This window comes from Tachysurus vachellii, chromosome 9 (assembly GCF_030014155.1).
Source record: "Tachysurus vachellii isolate PV-2020 chromosome 9, HZAU_Pvac_v1, whole genome shotgun sequence".
In the NCBI taxonomy this organism is placed as follows: Eukaryota; Metazoa; Chordata; class Actinopteri; order Siluriformes; family Bagridae; genus Tachysurus; species Tachysurus vachellii.
Window position 1 is genome coordinate 27,556,664 of NC_083468.1, and position 10,000 is coordinate 27,566,663.

Here is a 10,000-nt window from a genome sequence, read left to right on the forward strand (position 1 = left end):
AGGAGTTCACTGTGTTGTACTAGTGTTTAGACAGGAGTTCACTGTGTTGTACTAGTGTTTAGTCAGGAGTTCACTGTGTTGTACTGGTGTTTAGTCAAGAGTTCACTGTGTTGTACTAGTGTTTAGTCAGGAGTTCACTGTGTTGTACTGGTGTTTGGTCAGGAGTTCACTGTGTTGTACTGGTGTTTAGTCAGGAGTTCACTGTGTTGTACTGGTGTTTAGTCAGGAGTTCACTGTGTTGTACTGGTGTTTAGTCAGGAGTTCACTGTGTTGTACTGGTGTTTAGACAGGAGTTCACTGTGTTGTACTGGTGTTTAGACAGGAGTTCATTGTGTTGTACTAGTGTTTAGACAGGAGTTCACTATGTTGTACTGGTGTTTAATCAGGAGTTCACTGTGTTGTACTGGTGTTTAGACAGGAGTTCACTGTGTTGTACTAGTGTTTAGACAGGAGTTCACTATGTTGTTCTGGTGTTTGGTCAGGAGTTCACTGTGTTGTTCTGGTATTTGGTCAGGAGTTCACTGTGTTGTACTGGTGTTCGGGTCATATGCTACTCATTATTGAATGTAGTATTGTTGTTTACTCTGCATCATGCTGGTGTTTACTCTGTGATGTGCTGCTATTTATACAGCATGCATCATGACTGAGAATGAAATTGAGCTGGAGAAATGATTGATCGGTGTGTGTATGTGTGTGTTATCAGCTGTAGAGGACACCCAGCAGCGGTGATGACGCACACTGCTACCTTGGTCTGTCCGGTGTTTATTGTTCTGTGCTCTGTGTCTCTCACAGCACTGTGTGTTCTTATCGGCTCTCACGGACTTGTCACTGTGGGTGTTTTGACCAAATCAACACTGTTTGTGTTACGCTGATAAAATGTATATATACAAAACTCTCTCTCTCTCTCTCTCTCTCTCTCTCTCACTCTCTCTCCCTCGGTGTACTCATACTCTGAACTTCATCTGTGTAATCTCTCTGGGATTATTTAAGTTCACACACCTTGTTTTTGAGGTCAGTTCTACAGAATTTAATCTGGTTAAATGCAAAAATATGCAAATGTTATGGTAATTTGTAAAAGAGAGCTTTTGGACAATCTTTTATCTTCTTTTAAAATGACTATTTACATATTAAAAATAATTATAATTTTAATATACAATTTTATTTGAGACATTATTATTATTATACAAGATAATTTTTTAGAAACTTTTTTTGGTGAAGCACATTCAGTCTTTATATAACACACATACCACGCTAGCACCCATGCTGGTTTGTCCGCTGCCGAGCCATGGCATAGAGGCAGAGACCGGCATAGGGGGAGGGGCAAAAGGGGCGGAGCTTGCCTGTGCGATGTTGGTGTGGGAAGAGCGATAGTCGTCATCCGAGCTGAGAAGAAAAAAAATTTAGCAAACAATTATGTTACAAAAATGTTGTATACACACACACACACACACACACACACACACACACACACACACACCTGCGTGACTCCTTGTCAATTTCCTCTCCAATCCAGGTGTATGACTGCGCTGCTAGAAGGGTGGAAACATCCACTTCCTGAACATCATGAGTTGAGGCCAGGACAATTTCACTTGGTTTAGCCTACACACACACACACACACACACACAAACATATATATACACAATGCATTTTTCCTTCTAGAAGGTGCTGTAACTTATTCAGTGATTCAAAAAATAAAATATTTGTACCTTATTGATAGCAAAAGCCATGATGATGTCAGATTCCTTGTGTATAATTTTAGCTTTGCCTCCAGGATAACCAAGATCTGCCTCCACCTACACACCCCACACACACCACACACAGTTATCCTATTTGTTTAACCCTCCTCAGTGTGAGATATTAACATGTCAACATGCCATAGAACCCCTAAGGGCTCTAAGCTGACCGGTTAATTGGTTAATTTGAGGTTAATTGAAGGTCATTTGAATGTTAATTGAATAAAGCAGGAGCCGGAGTCTGGATCAGCTGAAGGAGAGACAGCTTAGTGCCTCCACCAGTTAGTAGACAGGAGGGGAGGATCTTCTGTGAGGAGCTGAGAGGAAGAACGTTTTGTGTGTGTGTACGTGCATGTGTGTGTGCATGTGTGTGTGCATATGTGTGTCTGTGTGCATGTGTGTGCGTGTGTGTGTTTGTGTGTGTGTGAGTGAGTGAGTGAGATTGTTAGTGAGATTGTAAGTAAGTGAGATTGCATATGGGTGTGTGCATGTGTGTGTGTGTGTGCGTGTGTGTGCCTGTGTGTGTTTGTGTGTGTGTGAGTGAGTGAGATTGTTACTGAGATTGTAAGTAAATGAGATTGCATATGGGTGTGTGCATGTGTGTGTGTGTGTGTGCGTGTGTGCATATGTGTGTGCTTGTGTTTGAGTGTGTGTATGTGTTTGTGTATGCGCATGTGTGTGCATGTGTGTGCGTGCGTGTGTGTGTGTGCGCATATGTGTGTGTGAACACAGCAGGTTCAAAAGAGGAAAAAAGCTGAAAGCCTTGAGGAGAGAGCAAAAAGTCTCACACACTTAACACTACCTTGTTGATTTTGTGAGCTCCTGCTACACAGTTGTGTGTGTGACAGTCCACATGGTTCTCTAAACACTGCACAATACACACCACAACAAACCACAACACACCCGAGCACAAAACAACACAACACGTGTAACACAACACACCAAACACATGCACAGAGAAAAAAACACTGAGATTTGAACAGCATTCAAGACCAAATGTGTGTGTGTGTGTGTGTGTGTGTGTGTGTGTGTGTGTGTGTGCGTGTGTATGTGTGTGTGTGTGTGTGTGTGTGCGTGCACACCCAAGTGACCTTAGTCTCTCTTATCAAACCTGGTCACATGGTTGTTAGTGTGATTCTGTGATATTTTGATTTATTCTTTTTTCTTTACTATACAAATTATTACAAATGAACACAAAATGAATAAATAAATAATAATGAATAGATAAATATAATTAAATGTAACACAAATAAATGTAATTTATTAACAGTCATATTGATTTATTTAAATGAATATTCGTTTATTTTAAACTCCCTTATATGATATCTCTGTAATCTACACATCTGATTTCCCTGTGCAACACACACTATAAAGGAGTTCCTGACTCCGCCCCCTTCCATTACCTCACTCTGCTTCCTCTTCTTAGTGAAGATGTACCGAATCAGAGTCTCCTGGAGAACTTCCTGTTTCACCAGGAAGTGCCAAAGACGTCGGGCAGGGAAGGAGAGACGGTGCTTTGCCCTACAGAGAGTGAGAGAAAAACATTCCCATTATCCTTCAGTGCGTTCGAAACAGAGGAGAGAGTGTCAGGTGTCAGTCATTAAGAGCTTAGAAGTGTGTGTGTGTGTGTGTGTGTGTGTGTGTGTACTTGAAGGGCGTGTTGTCAGGCTCCAGCATGGCTTTATGGCGCAGTGCAGCAGGACCTCCGCCAGCACTGATGTCTGTAGGGAAGGTGTTTATGTAGCTGGGTGGAGGACCATCAAATCTGTCCATCCGCTCCTGCAGCTGCTGCTCCCAATTCTCCATACACTTCAGTACGGAGTTACAGAGCGGAGACGACACAGGCAGATCTGAGGGAGGGAGAGGGGGAGAAAGAGGAGAGAAAAAAGGCAGGGAAAAACAAGGAGAAAGAGGGGGAGAGAAAATAATGGGAGAGACAAAGATAGCAAGAAAATAGCGAAAAAAGAGAAAAAGCAAGAAAGAGATTAAGCACGAGGTTAAACATGTATATATATATATATATAATGTGTCTGTGTGTATGTGTGTGTGTGTGTGTGTGTGTTACCTGTAAAGTCAAGCCCTGCAATGGGGAGGAAGTTCTTCACATTGTGTAGAGCAAGTTTAATCATCACTAAACGTATCAGACACCAACTACAGAGAGTGAGAGAGAGAGAGAGAGAGAGAGACAGTGAGAGAGAGTGAGAGAGAGAGAGAGAGAGAGAGAGAGAGAGAGAGAGAGAGAGAGAGAGAGAGAGGAGAGAGACCATGTGATGTGTTTAAAGATCTGCTGCTGATTTGTGTGTATTATCGGTTGTATTCCTGTGAGAATGCAGGGCATCTTTACACTGACTTACTGTAGTGTGATGGAGGTGTTAGTGTAGTGTGATGGAGGTGTTAGTGTAGTGTGATGGAGGTGTTAGTGTAGTGTGATGGCGGTGTTAGTGTAGTGTGATGGCGGTGTTAGTGTAGTGTGATGGCGGTGTTAGTGTAGTGTGATGGCGGTGTTAGTGTAGTGTGATGGCGGTGTTAGTGTAGTGTGATGGCGGTGTTAGTGTAGTGTGATGGCGGTGTTAGTGTAGTGTGATGGCGGTGTTAGTGTAGTGTGATGGCGGTGTTAGTGTAGTGTGATGGCGGTGTTAGTGTAGTGTGATGGCGGTGTTAGTGTAGTGTGATGGCGGTGTTAGTGTAGTGTGATGGCGGTGTTAGTGTAGTGTGATGGCGGTGTTAGTGTAGTGTGATGGCGGTGTTAGTGTAGTGTGATGGCGGTGTTAGTGTAGTGTGATGGCGGTGTTAGTGTAGTGTGATGGCGGTGTTAGTGTAGTGTGATGGCGGTGTTAGTGTAGTGTGATGGCGGTGTTAGTGTAGTGTGATGGCGGTGTTAGTGTAGTGTGATGGCGGTGTTAGTGTAGTGTGATGGCGGTGTTAGTGTAGTGTGATGGCGGTGTTAGTGTAGTGTGATGGCGGTGTTAGTGTAGTGTGATGGCGGTGTTAGTGTAGTGTGATGGCGGTGTTAGTGTAGTGTGATGGCGGTGTTAGTGTAGTGTGATGGCGGTGTTAGTGTAGTGTGATGGCGGTGTTAGTGTAGTGTGATGGCGGTGTTAGTGTAGTGTGATGGCGGTGTTAGTGTAGTGTGATGGCGGTGTTAGTGTAGTGTGATGGCGGTGTTAGTGTAGTGTGATGGCGGTGTTAGTGTAGTGTGATGGCGGTGTTAGTGTAGTGTGATGGCGGTGTTAGTGTAGTGTGATGGCGGTGTTAGTGTAGTGTGATGGCGGTGTTAGTGTAGTGTGATGGCGGTGTTAGTGTAGTGTGATGGCGGTGTTAGTGTAGTGTGATGGCGGTGTTAGTGTAGTGTGATGGCGGTGTTAGTGTAGTGTGATGGCGGTGTTAGTGTAGTGTGATGGCGGTGTTAGTGTAGTGTGATGGCGGTGTTAGTGTAGTGTGATGGCGGTGTTAGTGTAGTGTGATGGCGGTGTTAGTGTAGTGTGATGGCGGTGTTAGTGTAGTGTGATGGCGGTGTTAGTGTAGTGTGATGGCGGTGTTAGTGTAGTGTGATGGCGGTGTTAGTGTAGTGTGATGGCGGTGTTAGTGTAGTGTGATGGCGGTGTTAGTGTAGTGTGATGGCGGTGTTAGTGTAGTGTGATGGCGGTGTTAGTGTAGTGTGATGGCGGTGTTAGTGTAGTGTGATGGCGGTGTTAGTGTAGTGTGATGGCGGTGTTAGTGTAGTGTGATGGCGGTGTTAGTGTAGTGTGATGGCGGTGTTAGTGTAGTGTGATGGCGGTGTTAGTGTAGTGTGATGGCGGTGTTAGTGTAGTGTGATGGCGGTGTTAGTGTAGTGTGATGGCGGTGTTAGTGTAGTGTGATGGCGGTGTTAGTGTAGTGTGATGGCGGTGTTAGTGTAGTGTGATGGCGGTGTTAGTGTAGTGTGATGGCGGTGTTAGTGTAGTGTGATGGCGGTGTTAGTGTAGTGTGATGGCGGTGTTAGTGTAGTGTGATGGCGGTGTTAGTGTAGTGTGATGGCGGTGTTAGTGTAGTGTGATGGCGGTGTTAGTGTAGTGTGATGGCGGTGTTAGTGTAGTGTGATGGCGGTGTTAGTGTAGTGTGATGGCGGTGTTAGTGTAGTGTGATGGCGGTGTTAGTGTAGTGTGATGGCGGTGTTAGTGTAGTGTGATGGCGGTGTTAGTGTAGTGTGATGGCGGTGTTAGTGTAGTGTGATGGCGGTGTTAGTGTAGTGTGATGGCGGTGTTAGTGTAGTGTGATGGCGGTGTTAGTGTAGTGTGATGGCGGTGTTAGTGTAGTGTGATGGCGGTGTTAGTGTAGTGTGATGGCGGTGTTAGTGTAGTGTGATGGCGGTGTTAGTGTAGTGTGATGGCGGTGTTAGTGTAGTGTGATGGCGGTGTTAGTGTAGTGTGATGGCGGTGTTAGTGTAGTGTGATGGCGGTGTTAGTGTAGTGTGATGGCGGTGTTAGTGTAGTGTGATGGCGGTGTTAGTGTAGTGTGATGGCGGTGTTAGTGTAGTGTGATGGCGGTGTTAGTGTAGTGTGATGGCGGTGTTAGTGTAGTGTGATGGCGGTGTTAGTGTAGTGTGATGGCGGTGTTAGTGTAGTGTGATGGCGGTGTTAGTGTAGTGTGATGGCGGTGTTAGTGTAGTGTGATGGCGGTGTTAGTGTAGTGTGATGGCGGTGTTAGTGTAGTGTGATGGCGGTGTTAGTGTAGTGTGATGGCGGTGTTAGTGTAGTGTGATGGCGGTGTTAGTGTAGTGTGATGGCGGTGTTAGTGTAGTGTGATGGCGGTGTTAGTGTAGTGTGATGGCGGTGTTAGTGTAGTGTGATGGCGGTGTTAGTGTAGTGTGATGGCGGTGTTAGTGTAGTGTGATGGCGGTGTTAGTGTAGTGTGATGGCGGTGTTAGTGTAGTGTGATGGCGGTGTTAGTGTAGTGTGATGGCGGTGTTAGTGTAGTGTGATGGCGGTGTTAGTGTAGTGTGATGGCGGTGTTAGTGTAGTGTGATGGCGGTGTTAGTGTAGTGTGATGGCGGTGTTAGTGTAGTGTGATGGCGGTGTTAGTGTAGTGTGATGGCGGTGTTAGTGTAGTGTGATGGCGGTGTTAGTGTAGTGTGATGGCGGTGTTAGTGTAGTGTGATGGCGGTGTTAGTGTAGTGTGATGGCGGTGTTAGTGTAGTGTGATGGCGGTGTTAGTGTAGTGTGATGGCGGTGTTAGTGTAGTGTGATGGCGGTGTTAGTGTAGTGTGATGGCGGTGTTAGTGTAGTGTGATGGCGGTGTTAGTGTAGTGTGATGGCGGTGTTAGTGTAGTGTGATGGCGGTGTTAGTGTAGTGTGATGGCGGTGTTAGTGTAGTGTGATGGCGGTGTTAGTGTAGTGTGATGGCGGTGTTAGTGTAGTGTGATGGCGGTGATGGCGGTTGTTTGTGTAGTGTGATGGCGGTGTTAGTGTAGTGTGATGGCGGTGTTAGTGTAGTGTGATGGCGGTGTTAGTGTAGTGTGATGCGGTGTTAGTGTAGTGTGATGGCGGTGTTAGTGTAGTGTGATGGCGGTGTTAGTGTAGTGTGATGGCGGTGTTAGTGTAGTGTGATGGCGGTGTTAGTGTAGTGTGATGGCGGTGTTAGTGTAGTGTGATGGCGGTGTTAGTGTAGTGTGATGGCGGTGTTAGTGTAGTGTGATGGCGGTGTTAGTGTAGTGTGATGGAGGTGTTAGTGTAGTGTGATGGCGGTGTTAGTGTAGTGTGATGGAGGTGTTAGTGTAGTGTGATGGCGGTGTTAGTGTAGTGTGATGGCGGTGTTAGTGTAGTGTGATGGCGGTGTTAGTGTAGTGTGATGGAGGTGTTAGTGTAGTGTGATGGCGGTGTTAGTGTAGTGTGATGGAGGTGTTAGTGTAGTGTGATGGAGGTGTTAGTGTAGTGTGATGGAGGTGTTAGTGTAGTGTGATGGCGGTGTTAGTGTAGTGTGATGGAGGTGTTAGTGTAGTGTGATGGAGGTGTTAGTGTAGTGTGATGGCGGTGTTAGTGTAGTGTGATGGAGGTGTTAGTGTAGTGTGATGGAGGTGTTAGTGTAGTGTGATGGAGGTGTTAGTGTAGTGTGATGGAGGTGTTAGTGTAGTGTGATGGCGGTGTTAGTGTAGTGTGATGTTGGACAGAGTAAAAACTGAGCCACCAAGTTTAACATAATAACTGTGAATTTCAGTAGGACTCCGTTCAAGATGTTCATGTGTAAATTATAACCTGCAATCACTCAGTGTGTGTGTGTGTGTGTGTGTGTGTGTGTGTGTGTGTGTGTGTGTGTAACCTGTATGAGTTCGGGTCGCTGTGCTCTGTCATTTGAGTATCAGACAGGAAAGCATCATCATCATCCTCTTCGTCTTCATCACCACTTTCATCAGAGTCATACAGAGCTCCACTGTCTGATAGAGGAAGGAAGGGCTGTGCCACACACACACACACACACACACACACACACACACACACACACACACACGAGTTAGTCATAACAGTGATAAGTGTGATTTGAGATATGCACGCAACTCTGTGTGTGTGAAAATGCACACACACACACACACACACCTTGCTGTAAACTGAACAATGTGCTACAGTTCACTCGTTTTAAACTTTTTCTTCTTTAATATTTATAAACATCGCCCCACAAATAAACGCTTTTTAATAAGCACTTTGAGTGTAATTGAAATTAACAAACATTTTATCTCAATGAACTGATGCAATAATATTTGGTGAATCTCTCTTGTAACAGCTGAACTGGGGGTGCTTACTTTTGCCACAAAATAATCCCACATGCTGAGCTCCGGGGGGATGAACTTCTCCTTGTAGGTGGGTCGTTCAGTCGGGATGGGAGGGGGCGTGGCCTGTGCCTCTTTAACGGGCCGACCCGGAACCAGCATCCGCATGTTAAACCGTCTGCGCTGACGATCCACATCCTCAGCGGGAGGTGTCGGGGGCGGGGCTACTGAATGAATGACAGTGAAATTGGTTATTAGTTTATCTTTAAACCTGATATAAAACTGGACCCCATCCACAGTGTAATAACATTTAATCCACACTAACTAACTACATTTGGGATTCATCCAATCACAGATAACTTTATGGTCATGTGACCTACATGACATACCACTGTATAACGATTATAACTACAAATCACAGACAATGTAATACACGACTGTCAGAAAGGGCATGTGGTAGTCTAGTGGTTAAGGTGTTGGGAAGGTTGTGAGTTCAGATCCCACATCCACCAAGCTGCTGCTGTTGGGCCCCTGAACGAGGCCCTTGACCCTCAATTTCTCAGTCCATAAAAGGACATCTGCTAAATGCTGGAAATGTAAACGAGTGTGTTGGTATGAACCCCTGAGTGTGTTGGTATGAACCCCTGAGTGTGTTGGTATGAACCCCTGAGTGTGTTGGTATGAACCCCTGAGTGTGTTGGTATGAACCCCTGAGTGTGTTGGTATGAACCCCTGAGTGTGTTGGTATGAACCCTAAGAGCTCAGAGTTTATTGGTTGTAATTTTACACACAAAATTGATTAGTTTATTTCTGTTAATAATGTATTATAATATACATAAGTACATTAACACAACTGTTTTTGCATCACACATGCCCAAATTTGCACACACACATGCACACACGCAAACACGCACGCACGCACGCATACACGCAAACACGCACGCACGCACACACGCACACGCACCCACACACACACGCGCACACACATGCACGCACACGCACGCACACACACACACACATGCACGCACACGCACGCACACACACATGCACGCACACACGCACGCACACGCACACATGCACACACACAAACCTTCACTGCTGTTCTGTTTCAGTTGATCAGGAAGGTCTAAGTGCAATAAAACACAATAAACAACAATACAAACAAAAATCTCTCACACACTCACATGCACTCAGACACTAAAGTCAGTTTACACCAAAAATGGGCAAAAACTATTCATATGAATGCAATTAGGTAAGATCTAACAGAAATAACACACACACACACAATGTGTGTGTGGCTTTGTTACCGAACATTAGAGTTATACAGTGTGTGTGTGAGGCCATGTGCTGATAAATATAATTAGACATTAGATAAGCAGCAGAGCAAATATAAACAGCCAAGGGGAGAGTGTAAGGATGTGTGTGTGTGTGTGTGTGTGTGTGTGCGCGCTCATGTCAGCTTTTATTAGTCTAGAAGGATGAACAATGTGATAAGTTCAACATAAACACTGATTTACAAAGGACACA

At 45.2% G+C, this 10,000-nt stretch overlaps 1 protein-coding gene across 7 annotated transcripts in view; it reads right to left on the reverse strand.

Annotated features, from left to right (window-relative positions):
* Positions 1-10,000, reverse strand: part of dmxl2 (Dmx-like 2) — a 43,946-nt gene that overhangs the window by 5,140 nt on the left and 28,806 nt on the right. For 2 of the 7 annotated variants that reach the window (XM_060878434.1, XM_060878432.1), the window contains exons 30-38: positions 8,507-8,697; positions 8,029-8,162; positions 3,800-3,885; positions 3,383-3,584; positions 3,138-3,255; positions 2,537-2,602; positions 1,708-1,794; positions 1,478-1,599; positions 1,248-1,383 (exon numbers count right to left, since the gene is read on the reverse strand). In XM_060878434.1, the coding sequence (XP_060734417.1) occupies positions 1,248-1,383; positions 1,478-1,599; positions 1,708-1,794; positions 2,537-2,602; positions 3,138-3,255; positions 3,383-3,584; positions 3,800-3,885; positions 8,029-8,162; positions 8,507-8,697 (1,142 nt within the window). Of the gene's footprint in view, positions 1-1,247; positions 1,384-1,477; positions 1,600-1,707; positions 1,795-2,536; positions 2,603-3,137; positions 3,256-3,382; positions 3,585-3,799; positions 3,886-8,028; positions 8,163-8,506; positions 8,701-10,000 lie in introns of all 7 variants that reach the window. The other 5 variants (XM_060878433.1, XM_060878431.1, XM_060878437.1 and 2 more) reach the window with 3 other exon arrangements.